This window comes from Varanus komodoensis, unplaced genomic scaffold, assembly GCF_004798865.1.
Source record: "Varanus komodoensis strain SLA01 unplaced genomic scaffold, ASM479886v1 scaffold2, whole genome shotgun sequence".
Taxonomy (NCBI): domain Eukaryota; kingdom Metazoa; phylum Chordata; class Lepidosauria; order Squamata; family Varanidae; genus Varanus; species Varanus komodoensis.
The window spans coordinates 32,828,282-32,850,256 of NW_025335568.1; the positions used below are offsets into that span (position 1 = coordinate 32,828,282).

Below are 21,975 nucleotides of genomic sequence, written 5' to 3' on the forward strand. Positions count from 1 at the left end.
GCAGGGGGTTGGACCCGATGGCCTTCTGGCCCCTTCCAACTCTACTATTCTGTGATTTGATTTCAGAAAAAAATAATCTCTGTACTTCATATCAACCATTGCTTTAGATTTATGCTTACCCAGCATGTTCAGTGTCCCAATTGTATTGGTCTTTAGTGTCTTGATAGGATTATACATGTAATTAGGTGGAGAAGCTGGAGAGGCTAGATGGTAAATCTGGTCCACTGTGAAGCAAAGGAGGGAGAGGGGGAGGGAGGGAGAGAGGACACCACTTATTGTACACCAGATTAGAAAGTTGGGGAAAGTATTTGAAAATCTTTAAAAATAATTGCATGACATTCCCTGAAGGCAAGGATACAAGCCTATTTAAAACACGGCTCACAATACCAACTAGTACGCAAGGTCTCTTGGAAGATGCAGTGGTAGCGGAACATCCTAGAGCAAAGGTGAGCAACATGTGGCCCTGCGGATGTTGGTGGACTCTAACTCCCATCAACCCTAGCTAGCAGAGCTGAGGACTGATGGGAATTGCACATCCTCAAAGGGTAAGATGCGAGAACAGTACCAAGGACGGGGAGTAAGCCATGTTACAAAGCGCAACGTTGAAAGGGAGGTAACGGGTAGCTGGTTCGCCGAGGGCTACAGGCTGCTTTGTGAGCCAAGGCTCTCCTATTGCCTTCCCACAAGCAAGGTAGGAAGCAGGCACGAGCGGAAAACTGCATTCAAGGCGCAAGCCTATGCATGTTTAGACCGGAAAAAGCCCTGCAACACCCAGCACGGCCGGCTGGGGAATGCTGAGGGTTCTAAGGCCTTCTCTCTCAATGTGCATTGAACAAGCACCTTTATATAGCAAAGGGAGAAAGTCGGTGTTCAGTCGGGATGTGTACCAGGAGCTAAAGAGAAGAAGTAAGTTACAGTATGAATATTAATTAATTTCTTTCTTATCATACATTTATAACCTTTATATCTAAGTAGCAGACTCTCTCCCCCCGCAAAGGCCTTTCTTAGTAGTAGTTTAAATCTCAAGTTATTTCAGTAAGAAGATGTAAGACAAATGATCAAATTAGCATGATAGTAGAAGCAGGAGAATGGACAGATATAAAATGCTGGGAATGCAAAGCGATAATAGCACCGAACAAATGCCCAGTGGGTCAGAGATATGAAAAAGCCCCCCTCTCATTTAGGAACAGGTAACCTATACAAAAGAAATAGCACCATGCTTCCAAAACCAATTTAATGTACAAAAGATTTAACCTAGGATTGCCCCACACAGGTCACACTGAAATCAATAATTATTGAAAAGTTCCTAGTATTAATTGCTCCTCACAGGTTTTTTAAGTCCACTGCAGAAACAGTTCTGATGCATAAAACTGACTTCCAAGCCAAAGAAATATCTGGCTGGAGTTTGGTGAGCCAGTTCCAAGGACAGACTTTTACAGGCAAGTGTGGTTTCCGCATTCTGCATTTTCTCCTTGCCGCAGATGCTTTAATACATGAAGTATCTTTTTGTTGAGAGTCACTCTGGAATTGCCTTTCATTCTACTCCACACAAAGGAAACTATACAATTCACACCCAGCCAAGCCTTAAATTGTGCACTAAAAACAGACTGCCAATTTAATAACATCCCACTGGTATTATTTAACGAAAAGCTCCTGACTGTATAAGCGAGGTGCTGAAAGCCATTAACCAGTCCCTGCTGTGCAGCTACAACCCATGCTCCAGAAAGCAAAACTTAGGGGATCCAATTAAGCTGCAGATAGGGTCAGCTGAAGAATCTTACTAATCGCAGCTCGTAACATTTGCAGTGACTTGGCAAATGTTCCCGCGCCATCGGGAAGCGTATGTCCTCCTTTAAATTTAAAAGACTACTGATGATGTTCTGTAGCCTTAGGAACACAGGAGAACAGCAAGTTTTCTGAAACAAGGACTTCAGCTTTCAAAATCCACTTAACACTATTCTCTTTTGCATCAGCCGTGCCAATGACCTATTCATACACTTGACAACACTGGGGCAATGTGAGACAATGAGGACAAAAGAACATGCCCATATACTGTTTAGAGCACTCCTTTTCCAATCTGGTGCACCCAGCTGCTCTGGACTTCTTGTGCCCCTAATTCCACCATCCACCAGACTGTGAATTATGGGAACTGTGGTCCAATGCAGCTGGGGGCACCAGGTTGGAGAAGGACTGCTCTAAAGGTAGTATACGTTCACTCAGTCTGATGCACATGAGCTGGGAACATACGGCCCTTTCTCCATAAAACTGAGGAATACAGTCTGTGTCGACGCAGTGCATGCATACAGAAGAATAAAAACAAGCCTGCAACTTTTTGCAAACAGGAAGATGCCCTTAGAGGCTAGGTTGAGCAAAATCCTACCGCTTTACTACATGTTTATTTGGCCAATACTGACAACTGTGTGAACAGACTCTAGGTGATGGATTAAAGTGATAAAGGAAAGAGAGCATGGGATAAACAGCCTTTTCCCAGTAACACTGGTCTATGTGAGTATCACAGAAGTAAAGGCCATTTACCATAAAAAGAAAAAATATGGGGGGCTGACCCAGTAGGTCTGATGTTTTTGATGACTGACAGTTTTTTTAGGGTTTTTTTTTCCTCTGTTAGGTTTGTTAATTAGTACAAAATAATAATACAACTTATTTTAAAAAAATAATAAAAAAGAAGTAAAGGCCATTTGTGCACCAAGAAAGAACCAAGGACTCTAGAGTAGCCCACATGACGCCACTGAATATCATCACCCCAAGAAGGCACCGTTTTATGCCCCCATTTTCCCCAAGTGCATGCTAACGCATGGGTGGCAATGTGCAAATGGGGGGAAACCTCTGCCACTGTCCCCACCCCATGTTAAATAACTCCCATCGAACTGGACTGAGTTTGACATCAATCCGATTTGAAACCAGAGCCGACATAACTTGGTAAGCTCTCCAGGCCCCCTTGCCAGGCAATGTCACTGAGAGCAATACTGCAGCCCAGAGGCGTGAGTCTACAGCTGCCTCATTCTTAGGATGGGTGGTCGTCACACTGAAGCTCCCAGAGACATCTGCACAGGATGGCCTTCCTCCCCTCATGCTACTTTGGGCCTGAACTTGCAGCTGGCAAAAGGGCTTTAGAAAACAGTGGATTTTGCCAGCTACAGAAGAGCTGCTAAAGAAAGGGAACGCTTTTTGGTACTTGTGCAGGGACCCCCCAGCTGCTTGCTTACCTTCAATGTAGAGGGGCTCTACGACATCATGATTTATCAGTTCAAAGTTCTCATGGCCAATCCAGTGTTCCACATTTCTTTTCCTGCCCGTAAAGAAGTTGTCCACAACTGTAACTTCATGGCCATCCATCATTAGTTTGTCAGTAAGATGAGAACCCACAAACCCAGCTCCTCCAGTTATCTGCATTAGGATAGTTTGTATATAAATTTTTCTTCTCTTTTAAAAGAAAACACCAGACAAAAAGCCCACAAACATGAAATGAATGAACAGCAGCTTTCAGAAACGTTCTTACATTTTTCTTGACAGAGAGAAGGGAAGGGAAAGAAAGGGAAAGAACTCTATTTGCTTTTATTTAAAAACAAAAATGGAAACGTAAAATCTTCAAAGGAGTATTCGATTCATTTCACAATTTGCTTCAGGTAATCACAAGTTCTGTAGATCTTAAAATTCTTAGTGTGAGGTCAAAAAGAAGTAGATTTTTAATATTCTAGAAATGTCTCTTTTGTAAGAAAAAATGTGCCACCCTATTGGAACTCAACACTTCCCCTCAACTCTTTTCATCCACCACAAGAAAAACGAGAAAAGGGAACCACTCAGGATTCCACCAAAAGCAGTCTTGCAGAAGCAGAAATGGTTTTGTTTAATAACCGGATTTTACTTTTTACAAAATACAAGTCAGCTACCATCTACTTTGCTTCCAAGGGGGAGTTCCAAGAGCACCCACCATGTCACATGGTCAAGCCCAACGAGGGCAGCCCCTTTTTCCTCATTTTATCTCAAGGCTCTGGCCACGGTGTAGCCACCAAACCTTCAAGATCAAGACAGCCATTTCTCCTTCCTGTTCTTTGCAACATCTTGCCAAATTTGGAGATCTCAGAAGCTTTTTTAGTTGGCCTACCAACGTTACTGCACTATTATGTATTATCTGTTTCTTACTTTTGCTTATATAGATTTTTGCAACCCCATTCTTCCAAGAGGCGAGCATTTCTAAAATGCCGTGTCTGCTTCGCCTTGAATGAAGCACATCTTGTTTAAAGCAGAGACAAGGGCACAGAGCTATCCATGCATAATGGACTGCAGGTTTGTCTGTTTGATTAACTACCTCATGTCAAAAAGCGCTCTGCATGTGGGAAAATTTAAATGTTAGAGATAAGATTAATTCAACTAGTCACCTTTAAGCTAGCATTCTAGCTTTCCCTGGACAGAGACGCCTGCCATGAAGCAGGGACACACATGCAGTCATGACCTACAGGCTGAAATGGTGCAGTCCTTGAAAGTCTGTGGCATGTGCTATTCTGGCCCATCTGTATGTGCTCCATGGTAAATTTCAGGGGAATGTGGATTAACTTTAACACGGATACAACTGCATTTTCACCAATGTGATTTCTGGCCAATCTGTTTAGCTAAGATAATTACGTATAAAATACATTTTGGGCAAATGCTCAAAGTCTCTCTCATCAACTCTGCACATAGGGAATAAACCAGAAGTGCAGGTTACTCCACTGGTCGTAGGGAGAGACAACAGCAGCTCCTTAATCGCTGCTGTTTAGAAGTTACCATTCAACACAACATTCCAAAGGGTGCATAAAATCTCTGCAGCAGCCTTACTGAACCGCTGCGGAAAACAAATGAGCTTCAGTCTGATGTGGAACTTCCTAAGGGTCAATTATGTAACAGTCAAATTTGGTACTTGACCAAGGCAATCTAAATAGCAGCTGTGAGATTACAAATGATTACTGATCGTTTGAATAATTAACAGTGGATGGCTTTATCGCTACTGAGAAGTGTGAATACAGTTATCCACACAAGGAAGTAGCTTGGCTATTTATCAGTTACTTAGTATGTCACTGAGAACAGGTGGGAAATGACATTTGCTCCTCAGATAGAAAAAAGTAAAAATAAAAGTCCCATGTGGGTTTTTCTATTTGCCTTTGAGAGAGCAGACTATTTAAAATCTAAATTTCTCTTTCTGTTATTTAGCATGACTTAATTCCATGACTCAACAAAGTAATCACCCCAAAAGTTGTGTGCAAAGGATTCTACATTTCCAGCCATCTGGTAAGGGCTGAGAAAGGACTATTTTTGTCCATTTAGGATGCTTTCAAAAATTGGGATTCACAATTCTGACACAATACAAGCATTCTAGGTATAGTTTAATCAATATCCATCTGCTGCAGTGTGGGAGATTCTGCACATTCCACTCTAAAGTAGCCCTGCTAATGTGACTCTTCACAGATTTCCTTCTAAAAAGGAAACCAATCAGGCACAAGTAGATGGGTCCCCAATTTCCATCGGCACCCATCTACCGCAACTTCCTGCATCCCCTGAAAAGCCACCTGTAAGTGGGGGGGGGAGGGGAAGGGGATTCCTCAGGACTGGGGGCTGAGGTACAGCTGGAAGGGGAAAGCCTGCTCTGGAAGTAGATCGCACTCAGCTCTGAGAATCCAAGTCACAGATCTCCAATACAACATGTCAATATGGCGCAGGGAACAGGGAAATAAAGATCTTTCATGGATCAGAGCTGCCCCACTAACCCTGCTGGCTGCTGCAGTGGTTGAGGCACCCAGTGTCCAATTGAAGCTCAACTGCAGTTTTAAAGATATAAGCCACAAAAGGCAGCATATAAATATTTTAAGTAAATAAATCCAAAACACAGGGGGTGGACCGCTAATGCATTTCTAAATATATGCAGAGGCTGGTAAATCAGCTAAATGTAATGAGAACTGAGCAAAATGTATGCTATTTACCAGAGCACTAAAAATATAAAACAACTTTCCCCGAATGCGTACCCTGCAAAAGCACCGGACATTAATACCCAGATGGTATATCCACAATGAATGCTTATTATTTATTTATTTAACACTTTTCTAGCCTTTAATACCCAGATGGTATATCCACAATGAACGCTTATTAATTAATTAATTAATTAATTAATTAATTAAACTCCTTTCTAGCCCATCCACTACAAATGTTTTGGGATGGCATACAAAAAAATGAGTAGCATAAATCAAACACCACAGCATCTGACAATTAACATACTAAAACCCCAGTTAAAAGCAAGTAAACATTAAAACAGCGGGAAAATAAAAAGGGTCTTGCCTTTTTATTGGCACAGATTCATAGCCTTGTCAGATTAGCATGCAAATACACCCAAATTCACTCCCATCTAGTATTCACAGCTTAGGCTCAGGCCCATTTAGCCTTACCATCAAGGTAAGGAACTATTTTAAGGGCAACCTGCCCCCCACTGGACTCTCCGTGGGCTGGACAGTACCCGCTGGAGTCTTTCTGCTCACCTATTCTGCCTTTGTCAGGATCGAGCCAGAAACCTTCTTGGTGTATCTTTCCATACACTGATGAGAGGTATATGAAGGATAACCCCTGGGTGGTATTCTGAGGAGCCATGGCTCAGCACCAGCCGAGTCCTTGAAACCCCACTGCTACCTCTGGTCTGTGATGGGAGCAGGAGCAGCATCCCAGGTTGGAGATAACAGCTGCTTTCCCCCCCACACCCTCCCCCCTCCATGGTCCATCATGTTCTTTACTTATGATGGCATTTGGTTTACTCTTTTTGAGACTTCTACAATCAGCTTTCATGGGATTTCTAGGAGCATCTAATCCAGGTCCCCACTCCAACTTAGCTTCAGCAAGACCATTCAACCCAAACTTTAGTGCTTCTCAATCGTATCACCCGCGCACCAAATTAGCTACAATTGAAACCAAGATTAGGGAAAGAGCAAAAAGCCTAAAACAGAATTTGCCTTTTGAGCAGCACCGTGGCCACACACTGGCGGCCTCGCGTGGTGTCTTCACATTAATCCCATGCAGAGAGTTAGAACACTGGATTGATTTTGAGCAACTTGCTAACTTACCAAAATCCTTTTACGATCCTTTTCAGATAGGAACTTCACAGGTGGATACTTCTGAGTAAAACTATGAAACATTTCAAAATGGAAGCATAAAAATGATGTTAAGCCTTAATGAGTTTAGTACATTACTTCTGTATAAATGTACCATGCGATGCACTGCAAGTTACAATGGAGAAAACCAGACAAGGCTAGGCAGATTCTGGCTTCCTGTGTTCGTGCAGCCTGTTTGTTCCTGCTTTCTCTTCCCACAAGTAGGAAACACTAAATTAATCCAAGTAAACAATCTTGCCTTGTCCTCCAAACAAGGATTATGACTTTGTTGCACCTACTTATGCAAACCAGAACCACAGTCCAGAGTTCGTTCCTGGTTTATGATCCCTGCTTTACTGCAATGATACAGGCTAGGAGTCCTGGTTTGGAAGACATGGTAAGCTTTCCAATTCTGGTTAGTTTAGGTGATTTTGTTGATGAGCCAGGCCAAAAAGTAGCTAACAATAAGCCAGGATTTTCCAAAAATCCTAGCTTACTGCTGAATGCAAGTATGGTGATTTTGTGAACTTCGTTGTTGTATATGGAATTGAAATAGCTGTTCCTGAATGACATTCATCAAAAGAGTTTAAGAAAACTTATGCAAGTCAGAAGAAAATCTGTCAGTTGCTCGTACACCATTTGTGTGCCTTTAAAGCACAAAGTCATAGAAAAGGTACATTAAAACAAAACAAAACAAACCAGATTCTTCTGGTTTCCCTGATTCCTGGCTGAGCAGATCAGGGAAAGCTGGCCTAGGGTCTCTGGGATACAAGTAACCAAGCTCTCAATGAACAAATGATCAGAGCAAGTGATCAGGAAAAGCAAACAGGAATCTAGTGGTGATGGAGCCTGGAAGGGAAGGTCAAGAGGGAGGTCCCTAATGCCTTTTTCTTCTTTGTTTTTCTCCCCTTAGTTTCTCCCCCCCCCCTTTTATTTTCTTCGCTGTAACATTCTCCCATTTACTGGTTGGACTGTGTTAACTTCTAGTGAAGAGAGGAGGTAGCACTGGTTCTTACAACAGGCCCAACAAACTAGAATCAACAAGTTAGCAGGAAGAATGGGCTGAGCAGACTCTCTAGCGGTGGTGACTTGCAACATCTGTACAATGTTTATTTTTCTGCCTGAGGTCAACATGGTCAACAGTTCAAGCATGTAGCCGTATCAGAAGAACAGGTGAGAGCACTAGAGCAGCAAGTGTCCACCTCAAGGTAATAAAGGAAGATGAAGAGTTTTTAGACAGAGAAGTGAAACTGCAATAGCTAAGAGTAGTATAGAAGCTATAAGTGCAACAGCAAGCGGATGCAGAAGACGCGAATCCTGAGGGAAGGGAAAATGAGAAGGAAACTCCGTGGAAAAGGAGGACAGATGCACAAGAACTAGAAGACATTCTGCATCAGTGGAAGCAGTAAAACTTTCAAACCGCTTTCAGTTACTCGAGTATAAGACTGGAGGGCAGCCTGCTGTGGAAGAATTGCAAGTCATCCTTTGCAGCACTGAACAAGAGGCTAAAAATCTAGCAAGTAGTGGCAATGATACCAAGGCTTGCAAGAACAAGAAGAGAAGGGTGTTAGTTGTGGAAGACACCCTGTTGCATGGCATGGAAATGCATGTTTGTCAGGAAGACGCATGGACTCCAGATATGCTGTGTCCCTGGAGGACAGATTCGTGATACAAATGAAGGATTGCCAAGGCTCATACAGCCCACTGACACGTGTCCCTTCCTTCTTATACATGTGGGAACAAATGACACTGCCCAGTGCAGCTTTGAAGAAATCACATAGACTTTGAAACTCTTAAGGAGGAAAGTCAGGAACTTTGGGGCTCACATAGTTTTCTCTTCAATCCTTCCAGTCTTGAAAGAGGAATAAACAGGGAACGTAAAACTCTCTGAATTTCTGGCTATGAAGGTGGTGCTGACATGAGGCATTTAGATTCTGGGACCCCGCGGGGGCTACACTTCCTGGAAGGTGGACTGCTGGCCAGGGATGCACTGCACCTGACAAGGCCTGAAAAGAATGTGCTCGGCCACAGCGTGAAGACGTTTGTCAGGAGGGCTTCAACTGATCCTAAAAGGAAGGGAGAAGTACACCTGGGTATAAGAACAGACAAAGGCTTATGCACTGCAACAGAAAGAGCAGTTCTAACAGTGCCCAATAATAGTCTTCCAAAAAATGTAGGAAGAGAGCTAGAGTATAAAGCAGGTGGTCCATAAACTAACGCCCAGCGAATGGGAACCAAGCAGAATGAACTCAATACAGGAGGATGGACACACCCTGATAGGTGTAACTGAAACTTGGGGGTGGTGGGGATGACTTCCATGACTGGAATTCAACAACTGAAGGACAGAACCTGTTCAAGAACAGATGGAAGAGAAAGGGAGGCAGAGTCACACTGTATGTTAAAGAGAGATATCGCTGCACAGAAATGCTTAGGGATGAACTTAGTATCCCCACCAAGAGCATCTGGATTAATATACATGGAGCAAAGAATAAAAAGAGCACAGTGGTTAGAGTCTATTACCAGCCACATTTAGACAAATCAGACAAGTTTATGATTAAACTTTTGAAAAACAGAGTGCTAGTGTTTCAAGGAGCAATGATGTTACCATCATGGGGGATGTTAATTTCCCCAGTATCTGGATAGGAGACAAAATCTGCCCAACATGGTCCCTCCAAGAGATTCCTAACTGATAACTGCTGATACCTTCCTCCAACAGAAAGTGGAAGACTTCCAGTGAAGGATTCATTCACAATAAATACATCTGGTCTGGATGCACAAATCAATTTTATGTTTGCAGTAGAGAAAGGATGGATTCATAGCTTGCCCACAGAGGTCTAGACATTGCTTTCTCCTGGTCCCACCATTTAGGATGCAGGCAGATAGCCACATGGGGAGGAATCATGTCCCTGGCTCCTCTAATGAGGTTCTTCTATTCAGACACTACTAAGTTACAAAGACCCCTTGGAGACAGAAGAACTTGATCTCAAGGATACATTCAGGCCAACTTCTAACACTTGTTCTCATACACCTTTATCTCAGATTATACCCTTCTACTACACAACTAGTCTCAGGAGACTTACATATATTAGAACATGAGGAGGAATATGGTGCCGTCCAAATGTTTTGGACTTTCTCATGAGGTGCAGCCAGGATGGTCAATGGTCAGGAATGATGGGAGAAGTAGCCCAAACATACAGGGCCACTAGGTAATTTACCTCTGTGCTAAAACAACAAGGGCACCTTCCTCGGACACCTTCCTCAAATTCAACCTGGCCAGAGACCCACAATGAGCCTCAAAAGAGGTTTTCTAAGTGGAAAATTAATAACTACCAGCATACTGGAAGGCACCTTTGGCATTAGCTTTGCAGTCTAATGCTGCATTTCCCACTGCTGACAGTGGGAAAGAATCCGGATAGGCTATTCTGACCAACTATTTCTGACTGACAAGCATCAACTATTTCTGACTGACAAGCCTCCACCAGCAGATCTTTGCTATCCCAGCTTTGATGTGACCCATGGCCTCACATCTGACTCGCTCTAGTCTTTAGCGGTCTCTCTTTACGAGGACCATTGTGTTGACACAGAGTTGTATTTCTTGGGAAGGCATGCCCTTTTAACTCTAGATAATGTTGGACTGGGAAGACATTCAAGTATCCTTCAGGAGTAGATATCACAGCACTACTCAAAACACACTCTCATTGGAGAAAAGATGCAGTTTCTATCTACTTGTGTGAAAGTGGAGGAAGGCTGGGAGAAAGAGGACAGAGAAATACTGGCTCATACTTCACACTCAATGGCTGAAGTGTTCTTTTTGTATCAGATTTTAGCAACAATCTGTGTCAATAATTGGGAAGTCTTGTTTACGAATCCTTTACTGAGATGTCAGTTCAGCTGATTAGGCAGCAGAAATGCTCGAGAAGTCTCTGATGTAGAACAGTGACAGCATAAATCCTTGAATATCTGTCACTTCCAGTCCAAGGCCATTCTTTGTTTATGCTATAAACTGATCTGCAGCTTCCATTACCTTCATCTCATTTTAGTGGATTAAAATAGATGAACAAATGCTGCTTTTGGTGCACAGGGAATAATGTCAGATGTGCCAGCAGCCTGTAATGGTCCGTGCTATTATAGGCCACTAAGAACATAAACATGCGGGGAAAGGAAAACATAAGAAGTAGCAAATGTGTCTAACTAGGTCACAATGACATTTGAAAAAAAATTCAATTCTGTGTTAAAGGAACACTATGATGGACTTATTTCAGTCATAGACCAGTAAAATGCAGCATATAAATAGTAAATTCAGTAAAACAATACATTCAGTAAAAAGATAATGCAAGCAATTAAACTACTTTGGGAATTAAAATGCAGTAAAATCAATAAATGAAATAAAATAATCTAAACATAAAATTAGATTAAATTGTTGCAATTCATTAATAAAGGTATGTTTAGTCATAATGATGCAACCAGTACAATTTTTTTAGATTGTCTGTGAGTTAAAATACAGTTACAAATAATGTAAACCAGTCAATTCTTAAGTCTGGATTTTAATGGCAAGATCTGAACTTGATTTCATTAGTTGATGTTGGAACTCAAAAGTGAGTAATAGCCCAGATTTTAAAAAAATCTGAGATGCAACATGTACTACCTTCATTAATTAAACCAAACCACGTTCGATTTAATTAAATTGCCTTCAAGGTTAAATGAACGGAAGTTTCTGAAAATCTTGCTAAATGCTACAACTTGCTGGATACTGTCCAGTGCTGGCCGTTGCTGAATATCATGGCATGCCAAGTGCTGATACTGAGTCTCGACTCAATCTCTAAATAGCCACACATCTCAAAATATATTTTATACTGAAATTTGCTGAGAAAGAACTGGAATGGTTTCAGTTCTACTGTCTTCCTCTCCACTCTGTCCAGGTTTAAACTCCCATTCGCTGGAGGAAAATTTCTTAAGGCTGAAATGTCCTTGTACACTTAATTAGGAGCAAGTCCCGTCCAACTGTACAAGGCTTCCTTTTGAGCAGACTGCAGGACTATAAAATCTGGTTAGGGAAGATGACCTTTCAATAAAGTATACTGCTACCTCAAAGGCTGTACAAACACTTTTACAGCAATTACCTGAACTTGCCGAAGATATATTCCCAGGACCTCTAGTTTAAGCAACACCCCATGCTTAGTCATAAAGCTAGAAGATTTAAGTGTTCACTGCAATCAAGAACTCCTCCAGTTCTGCAATCTTTCACTCAACTCATACTCTCACCTAGGCTCTTAGGTGAAGTCAGCTCAAGACAAGGAATCATCTTCTGGCTCAATTATTAAAAAAAAAAACAGACATACCTTTTCTCCAGTTCTCGGATCTTCTCCCTTAAAGGAGCAACAGCCTAAAAGAAAAAGGAAATGTAAATACTCCGGGTGTTCCCATGTGTAAATAAAGCATAAAAGGTATCTCCATCTGTGTTAGAGAATAGGACAAGAATTCACCTAATTAAATGACTGTCTTGCACTCTGAATGCACACTTAGTTTCTTACAAGCTTACTGTAACAACAACTACATTCTTAATGAACAAGAGCTTCCCATAATATAGAATACGGATCAGTTTGACACCCAAGGCAACCATACAGGCCCAAAGCACACATTCCTTTAAAGGGAGGACTAGCAGCTATTCTACATAGATGCAGCCATGTGAACTGTGGGTGTTAGAGCTCCAGTCCAGACTGGGATTTCAGCAAAGGTGAAGGGTAAAAGCCCGGCAGTCCCTCAGGCTAAAAGTCCTAACCCATATTGGGACCTCAGTGCACACTCTAGCATAAAACTTGAAGTAGTGTGAGACTGAGTGATCGATACAGAAGAGAGAGCCTTGAAAATATTAGGTTACTTCCAGACTATGTTGTGCTCGGAAAAGACCTACAAAAATCAATCGGATTTAAGTTACAAGAAAGTTAGAGGTCTCATTGATTTCCATGGTTGTAGTTTAGTACAATCAAGTCTATAATATAGATATGAGGACCCAGGGGGAAAAAACAACAAAATGGGGGTGGGGAGAAGAATCCTTCCATTTATTCCCCAAGAATCACTTTTGTTTATTACCCTAAAACTGGAAGAAATGAACAGCTTTTTTAGTGAAACAGTTTGTTTTAGAATTTAAGATGAGGAGTTCATCTATTGTTATCTAGCCTTTATTACCCACAAATGATTTCTAAAAACTATGCAATATGAACACTTTTATAGAAAGAGCAGAGCTGCTGAACTGAGCCACGGGAGGGATGTTTTAAATCCTCTCTGTAAGATTCCCAGGAGAATTCCATCTTCCATTCCTTACTACAGTTATTGATTCCCTGTTATCTTTTCCTGACAAACATTTAGAGATGCTCCCAATCACACTTTGTTTCCCGGTGCAGAGTTATTATCGCACAATATGGGAAAAATGCATTGCTGTTGTATGCAGACTGAATGGTATTCTCATCGAAAACCAAAACATGGGGGCAAAACACTGCCGTCATCCCACCACTGCATATGGAACACAATCTGTGTTATCCCACCTATGTTTCCTTCTTTCTGTAAATTAACTGGGAAGCTTGGGTTTACAGAACTCACTGCTACTGTTTGTTAAAAAGCTCTCAGTTGGACCTCACCATTAGGTAATGCTACCTTGGCTTCTAAACCTTTTAACTGCTGCCATTAGAATCATTCCTTCCTACCAAAAAGAAATTCAGGAGCCTGATGCTGCAGCTTAGGCATGGGACTGACCCTATTGCTACAAACAGACTTCAAATGGAACAAAATTAGTAAGTCCATTAATCATTCGTAAAAGTGAATAAACAGGTAAGGTTGCTTACTATTTCTAAGCTGGGTTTTTCATACACGCACACACACATGTGCACACACACAAATCGCAGCAGCTTTTCCTTCAGTTGCAGCTTCCCTAAGGACCCTGCTACAAACTGGAACAGAGTTAGGAATTCTCTCAAGCTTTCTCACAAAGAGGAACAGATGCTGCATACCAGCCTTTCTGTGCCTCCAGTTCTTCTGCTTGTTCAGGATTCCTGGATGTTTCAGGGACAACTTGCTGAAATGCCTTCTGGTTAGACATAAAATAGGAACGGAAAGTATGTTCTATCTCAGTTTGCTCATAAAATTATCTAGTTTGGTATATTAAATTTAAAAGCATGATTGAAGCAAAAAACCCTCACAAATTTACTGAGTTTACTTTTTAATTTTTAAAATATAATGACAATTTTATGAGCAAACTAAGATGCACATATAGGCGGCTTAATGTTCCTGAAGTAATTTTCCCCAAGCTGAGGCAGAGGCTGAGGCTGAGGCTGATGGGAACTGAAGTCCAAAATATCCAGAGGGTAACAATTGGGAGTGGCCATCTTAAAGCAACAAAATGAGTTCAGATCTGTAAGAACACTAAAAGAATGTTTATTTTTCATTTTTTAATTTTTTTAATCAAAAAGTGGGTTTTCTGAAATCCACAGAAAAAGAGCTTTTAAAAAATATTGCTTCACTGTTTCCAGAAACTTTTCATCTCTTGCCTGGGACCCATTTGCATTTTAGCTCCACTGAAATTAAGATGAAATATGTTATCACAAAACCATCAGTATGAACACACAGCACATTTGTGTCCACCTTATTTGCTGACCTTGCAGAAAGGAGGCAAACAATTGGCAAAGCAATGAAAGTAACATTGAGAGACAGAGGAAAAATAATTAAGAAACAGACAATGGACTAACCTCTTCAATCTTATTTTCTACTTTCTGATCACCATTCTCCTGGATAGACCTGTTGGGTGGGAAAAATGGATTAGAACAGCCAAAGGTCCAACTAGTCAAGCAATAAATGTCAAGCTAGACATGTTACATTCATAATTGCATCTCAGTATCTTTACTAAAACACACACTCTGCATGTTTTCCTCCAACACAGACCTTGGTGCAGACAAAAAAAGTGGGCCAAAGCCACTTTTTGTGCCATTTTCTCAGGAAAGATCACTCCTCAAAGCTATTTACCCCATAAGAAATCTGCTAGAAAAACCTTAGGCATGAAAGGGACCCTACTTCTACAAACAGACTTCAAATGGAACAAAATTAGCAAGTCCACTGCTGTTTTTTGCCAGCACCACCTCATTGGCACTAGTGTTGCAGCAACACTGGATTCAGCACTGGGGGTTTTGTTTGCTTGTTTTGCTTTTTTGGAATGTGCTTTGGTGGACTCATCAAGGAACAAAAGCCTATTTTTTCTCTTAGTGGACAAAGTTGGGGACTGGTGCACACATGTCGCTGGCATGTAGGATCCATATGCCCAGAAAGGCAGGAGAAGCTACACCCACCACCTGTATATACACAGGAAGCTTGGAGCATACATACCTTCACAATGATCTACCATTACATACAAGTGCTATCTGCTCCCTCTCCCATCCCCAAACTCTGTGCCATTCTCTGGGCAGCAGGAGAAGCACCTGCAAGATGCAACTCTGTGCTGTGGTCAGTGCTTCTGCAGCAGGAGAAGCACCTCCAGGCCAGTCCTTGGCTTTCAGTCCTTGGCTAGGATTCAAGAATTCTTGGGTTCCACGAAACACCTGGGAGCAGGTTTCCGCACTCCAACCTTGTCCTTGGCTGAACTCAATTGACCCATGGGTATCATGTTCCATTGAGAGCCTGGGCAACACACAGTTATTGGGCCTTAGGCAGAACACAACGCGGCTCATTTCCGCCACACAGGATTAGCAGCAGTAAACATTTATTTTTATCACCAGAGTAATCCAATCTGACTCTGTACTTGTAACGGGAAGAAGTGGCCCTTTTCATTGAAACAGCAATTTTACATGGTTATTTTCAGAAGCACAGTTCCGCAGGATGCAATTTCATAATACCTGACGTAAGTAATTTAACACTTACTGCAAAACAAGCAGATTGCAGTAACACCTATGATTTTATCACTGGACAAATAATAGTACCAGAATTAGGCTGTGGATCCCTTTTATACAAGATTTTTTTTAGCTGAAGAACTTTTGTGTTCTGTTTGCTTCAATGTATTCTATAGTGAGAACAGTATTTCCTATTGGTGTTCATCTGCATTGAACAGTAGCTGGTAAAAATGGATGAATGAACCCATTTACTCATGCAGGCTATTTTATGGCTTTATACCAGGAATTATATGTGGGTGGAGGGGGCCAGAGTATCCTCACCTGGCCCTCCATAAGTCAGATGACATCAGTGGATGCAGCCACGCTGTGGAACAGTATGGAAGTTCCTCCAAGGAGGACACAATGGGAATTCCTCTAAGGAGCTGGGCATGACCCTTGGATAGAGAAGTCTGGTGGACCACATGAGTTCTGCACCATTAGATCGATCTACCTACTATCTATCTATCTATCTATCTATCTATCTATCTATCCATCCATCCATCCATCCATCCATCCATCTTTTGGATTCTGTGAATAAAATAAAGAGTACAGACCAGCTTTCTGCTCCTAGAGCAGAATTTCTTGTTCTGGAAAGAGGTGAACAATAGCTTGTACCTGGGCAAGTAGTGTGGTGTGGAGGTTAAGATGTCAAAGAGTGGAGACACCCTGGTTTAATTCTCATGGGGCAGAAAAGGGGGCCCAAGATCACTTGTATTCTTCAAGCATAACTTACTTCGTAAGGTTTTTATGAGGCTAAAACAGGGCTGGAGGAACCTATTTTTCTTTTTTCATGCAAATTTTGTTTCAAAAGAGAATTAAAATCAGGCCAAGAAAATGAAGGACATGCATAATAACTCAAGATCACTCAAGATACAAAGGAATTCCTTGGAAGACGATCAGGGTAAAAATACGACTACAGTCAGGCTACCTGCGTAAGAGCCTGCCCACACAGCAGCAAGTTAAAATAACACATGTGCTGATTTGCATTAGCAGTACCAAGGGTGAGGGCTGGCACTGGGAATCAAGGATACAGTTTATATAGGCTACCTGCCACAGTCTCTTCTTCACTTTTCATAAACTGTTGAGGGGGATTTGCATGGGCAAACCAACCAAAGGTACCTTCAAAGAGCTTACAGGTATGCCTTCATCCAAACATCAGTAGTCAACTTCTGTAGTAATTCCAGCATAAAATTCTGTGTAAGAGTTGTAGCATGCTGCAGCATGCTAATATGATCCTTAAGGATTTAAAGTAACTACCATTTCCCCCCATTTGTCTTTCTGCAAAGGGAGCATTAGAGTCTCTGCCATACTGCACTGTGTTAAAGTGTGGAGGAGACAACCTCTGAAATCACATCTTGTCTTTCGGGCTGGAACAGCAGGGATAGTTGCCCTTCTCCAATGCAGTCGATCCTACTGGATTTTAAAGATGCTTTTAAAAACAAGTGCAACAGGCCTAGCTACAAAGATTCCAGTGAAGTTCCTTAGCAAATATTTATTTCAGAGGATTTCCGAACATATAAAATCATGCAATGAAATTATGCATACAGACTTCGCACCAACTCAGCTCATAGCTTTTATCCATCCCCAAGTGACTACACAAGCATCAAACCTGGCTTCAGAATGGCTGAACAGAAAAGAATGGAAGTGTTTAATGAGTTTTGCATCCTGAAGTTTTCAACTGATGCAAAAATGAAACTCTTTCAAGTAGAGAAAGGATGTACAGCTACAAGACATCCAGCAACAGAAGGGTTTTTGTAAATAGCACAGGTATAAACCGCAGTGTTAGAGAGCCGGTAAACAGCTCTCCTGCAAACTGTGTCCACATCATCATGTTTGTGTGCCAGGTTTTTGTAATGGACTGAGGAACTGGTAGCAGGCATGCCAAAGAGGCAACAGAGGTTAATTTAAGCTCCCCAGTCTCATGTTCCTCTGTTACTTTGCTCTCCCTTTGTAATAACCACAAGGCAAGTGCCAACATCTGTTCAGGTTAAGTAGCTGTGAGACAATACAACAGCACTATTTTGGATAGGAATTCTTCCCTGATTTAAATGGAGATCTGTCTTTGGAAGAATCCATCCACCCACAAAAGGAATTCCCAGCACTTGTCTCTTTTTCCATTCTCCAAATCTGTGGCCAAAGAGGGCAGTTTTATTGAAGGAACGGAGAATGCTACCTCTAACTTTTCTCCATAGAATAAGTTGAGAGACACTGGGAAAAGAAATATATATTTTGTTAAACTAAGAGAAAAACTACTTTATATCTTCACAGATGTAGAAAAAAAGCTCAGTATTACCTCATGTTGAGTACATTTCCCCATACAGCTGTGGAAAAGAAGAAATATGCATTAGTATTGTTTGAAACCAATTTGAGTCAATTTAGAATACATCTTTTTCAAATACGAATAATATACATTTGGGGAAAGTGGCTCTATCACAAAACAGTCATGCAGCAGATCTCAAACAATGAATGGACAGTTCAGTCTAAACCTTGTTCTTGCTCCTTGTACATGTTTTCCTAATGAGCTTCATTTTACTGTGCTTCTGCATTAAATGTGGAAGAAAAATTATTATCCAAACATTATTGTGGAAACAGAACTTGAGGTTGTAGGAGAGCTGTCTTTTCATGTTAGCTTCTTCTCTAGAGGTAATAGTCACTAGTAAACAGCTAGTAAACTGGGCTGTACACACTGACAATGTGGCTACAAGCACCACTGGGAGTAGCCATCTTCTTTCCACACAAGATGACATGAATACGGGGGGTTGCCATATGCTGGGGCTGACTGCACATCAAGAGGGGCCACCATGGGTTGCGAGTCCTGGGGGGGCTGCTGCCTCATCCTGGGTACCTGCAGTTGGTGCAACGTGGCTTGTTGCACCAACTTTTGCTTGATACTCTCACCCGACTTTCACACAGAGGTTTTTCCACCTCCTGCTTAAAGAAGCTGGGGATTGAATTTCAGACCTTCTGCATGGAAAGGACCTGAGCACCTGCCCTGGGTGGGGCAACGCATCCCCATGATCCCCAGTAAGGTCCATCTTCAACATGCATGGATGCCCAGAGGTAGCCCGGAGGTACAGATTTGATGGATTTGCTCCAGCATGAAAGAATTCTGCATTCATTCCTAAACTAAATTATTTTTAAAAATGCTGGGAAGTTGAAATTAAATCATTAGACTGTCAACAGAGCTGAAAATAAATTATGTCAATTCATCAGATGACTGCTTAAACTTAAAATTGAGAATCTGGATGCACTTTGACACTTCTTTGTCAAGCTTGTTTGGGCCTCTTGACATGTTACAGTCCTTTGCAGAACGAGCAGTCAAGCAAGAAATAATATGCAACACACGCATCACCACATTTGATGATCATGCCAAAATGGGTATACTTACAACAAAATAAAATCCAATCATAATTATGAACCAATCAATTATGGGAAGATTTTATTCTTTTAAAAATAAACAGCATCATATATAAGATTATAAAATTAAGAAGCCACTGTAATGAGCAAAACAATCTAATCATGTCAGCCACCTCGTTAATATATCCTGAAACCAGACAAAGTAAACACTTAAATCCTTTGGTTCTTGAACAGGCTTGTTTGAACAGCAGCATCATATATACACGGCACAAAGCATTTATGCAATGACCTAAATTTGCCTGTAAGCTGCTTTAGAGCACATCCAGACAAAATGCAGTCTCACTTCCTTGGTCCATTTACCATACAAGTTCAATTTACACAAGGGGCCACCTTAAGGGGCTGGGTGCTGGTCAGTCCAGAGGACAATGATGCCCATAAACAAAGCCAATGTTAAGCATGCTTTCACAGAATGCTTATCATGTATAGAACCTAAACATTCAGAATATTTATATATGGTTCCTTAATACCCAATTTAGTATGATGTAACTAATGAATGGATTATTCCATTTTAATTGTTGTTAAAATGTTTATTTCCCCCCCATGTTGGAGGGAAAAGACAGTAGAATTGGAACACAGTATTTCCCACCTGTGACTTCAAAATTTTCAGAAAGCCTGCCCAGTGTACAAGTTACCAATGAATACTATCTTTCTTGTTTTGTATAAAGCCAAGCCATGCATTCAGTCCAGAGTACTATGACCACTGTATAATTTGAAGCCTCTCTCAATCATGTGTCTGTACAGATTAGACCTAGGAGTCAGTGGCTGAATGAGAAACTGAAGGGAATTTGGTGTATATCTGCTACTGATAAACGTTAGACAAGGTTGGAAAGTCAATGTTATTTAAAGTTATCAATGAACTTGAAAGCAGAAAAAAAGGCCATGGTATACTACAAAAATCTCTGCTTCTCAAGATTCATCTTCATAATTTGATGTTGTAAACTTCTTTCAATAAGGTCACAATTAAGGATGTACGGTCCTTGTAAAATCCTCCCTGTTCACATTCCATGGCCTGTTCCGTCATTTGCTCATTGATGGAGTTGAAGTTTCTGCAAATGCAATTCATTGCAAATTCCCAAAAAACTGCCAATCCCCCAAACCATGTCTTTCATGTGTTAGTCTACCGGGAAAATGTACTTTTTTGGTTAGTGTTTTTAAAAGTTTTTCCTAGTTTTCCGCAACTAAATTGATCTAAAGATACTGAAAGTTTTTTTTAAAAAAAGCAAAAACAAAAACAAAACTAGCTCACAAACCAACTTGGAAAAGTTGTTCTATTGCAGATTATAAGAAAGTTGTTCCAGTCAGATTGTTAGAAATTCAATCTCAGTTGAATCTCTTGTGTATTTATTCAACTTCCCTAGTTGCAATATATGGTAGAATCAAACTGCATCTGATACCAAGTCTTAACAATGCCAATGCCAAGAGGTAGCAAAAAGATAACAATCTGACACCAAGAGGTAACAACAGAGATTCTGGCTTACAATGAATATGTTTCTCCAGCTTCTAAGCATGTTATAGACCAATGCTCACAAACAATAAGGCTCTTGAAGGACCACTGACTCAACCTGTTAAACTTTCAGAATCTATTCTAAAGCCTTACAATTTAGATGACAGATGAGTTAACCCAAAGCCTGGGATAAGGCAGAAAGTGAGGGAGACACAAAAGGGGGTGACACAAAGAGAGAAGGGATTGGCTCCGGCCCAGTCACTAGGGGCATAGTCCTTGCGAAGAATTATCCATGAACCGGGAATGTGGCCTTCAGCAGAAAGAAGGTTGCCCACTCCTGAATAAGAAGTGAATAATTAGCTGGAGGAACAGGCCCGGTGAAAGAGCTCAAACTCCACAACTGTGGCTAGAACATACATGCTTGAACAAAGCAAGCAGAGATATACCTGAAAGTGTTTGACATGTCACATCAACACAGCTAAAATGGCAGGTCCTTACCCTGGGTAGAAATAGTCTAACCACCACCAGAAATAGTCTTGATGTCTATTAGATTAAATTTCATAATTTAATTAGATTAATTAAAAAGAGCAATTCAGTGGTTTGAAAAAAAAGAGATAAGTAAGGAAAAGGGAATAAGAAATAAGCTAGTAATTGGAAAAGCAGGACAGCATGGAAAAAAGGAATATTTGCTACACACACTATAGGGATGGACAGAAGACTGACTGGGATCTACTGGAGATTTGCAGTTCATCAGCAAAGGGGACTCCCAAAGGCTCAATAGCAGATCAGAAGAAGAGGACCAAAAGCAAATCTTGAAGCTTAGAATGCCTTCACAGACACCCCTGTTAATCGATTGTAGGCATGCTCTTTTCATCTGACTCATTTCAAGTCTTGGAGGGCGGCGTATATAACAGAGCCAAGAAGCCAGGAGTCCGTCCACCTCTGGTTCAAGTATGGAGGAGAGGGAGAAAGTAGTATGTGTGCTCTGGTTTTGGAATTGCCTTGTTCTAGTTCCGGCATCTCTGTTCTGGCAAAATGAATGTGCATTGTTTGACTGGACACAAAAGCTCAAATTAATACA

The 21,975-nt window shown here is 41.3% G+C and overlaps 1 protein-coding gene across 1 annotated transcript in view; it reads right to left on the bottom strand.

Moving 5' to 3' along the window:
• Nucleotides 1–21,975, bottom strand: part of UXS1 (UDP-glucuronate decarboxylase 1) — a 49,199-nt gene that overhangs the window by 15,970 nt on the left and 11,254 nt on the right. Inside the window, exons 2-7 of the mRNA XM_044428780.1 lie at nt 18,327–18,354; nt 14,864–14,912; nt 12,464–12,507; nt 7,098–7,158; nt 3,225–3,405; nt 120–224 (exon numbers count right to left, since the gene is read on the bottom strand). Coding sequence (XP_044284715.1) covers nt 120–224; nt 3,225–3,405; nt 7,098–7,158; nt 12,464–12,507; nt 14,864–14,912; nt 18,327–18,354 — 468 coding nt within the window. The remainder of the gene's footprint in view (nt 1–119; nt 225–3,224; nt 3,406–7,097; nt 7,159–12,463; nt 12,508–14,863; nt 14,913–18,326; nt 18,355–21,975) is intronic.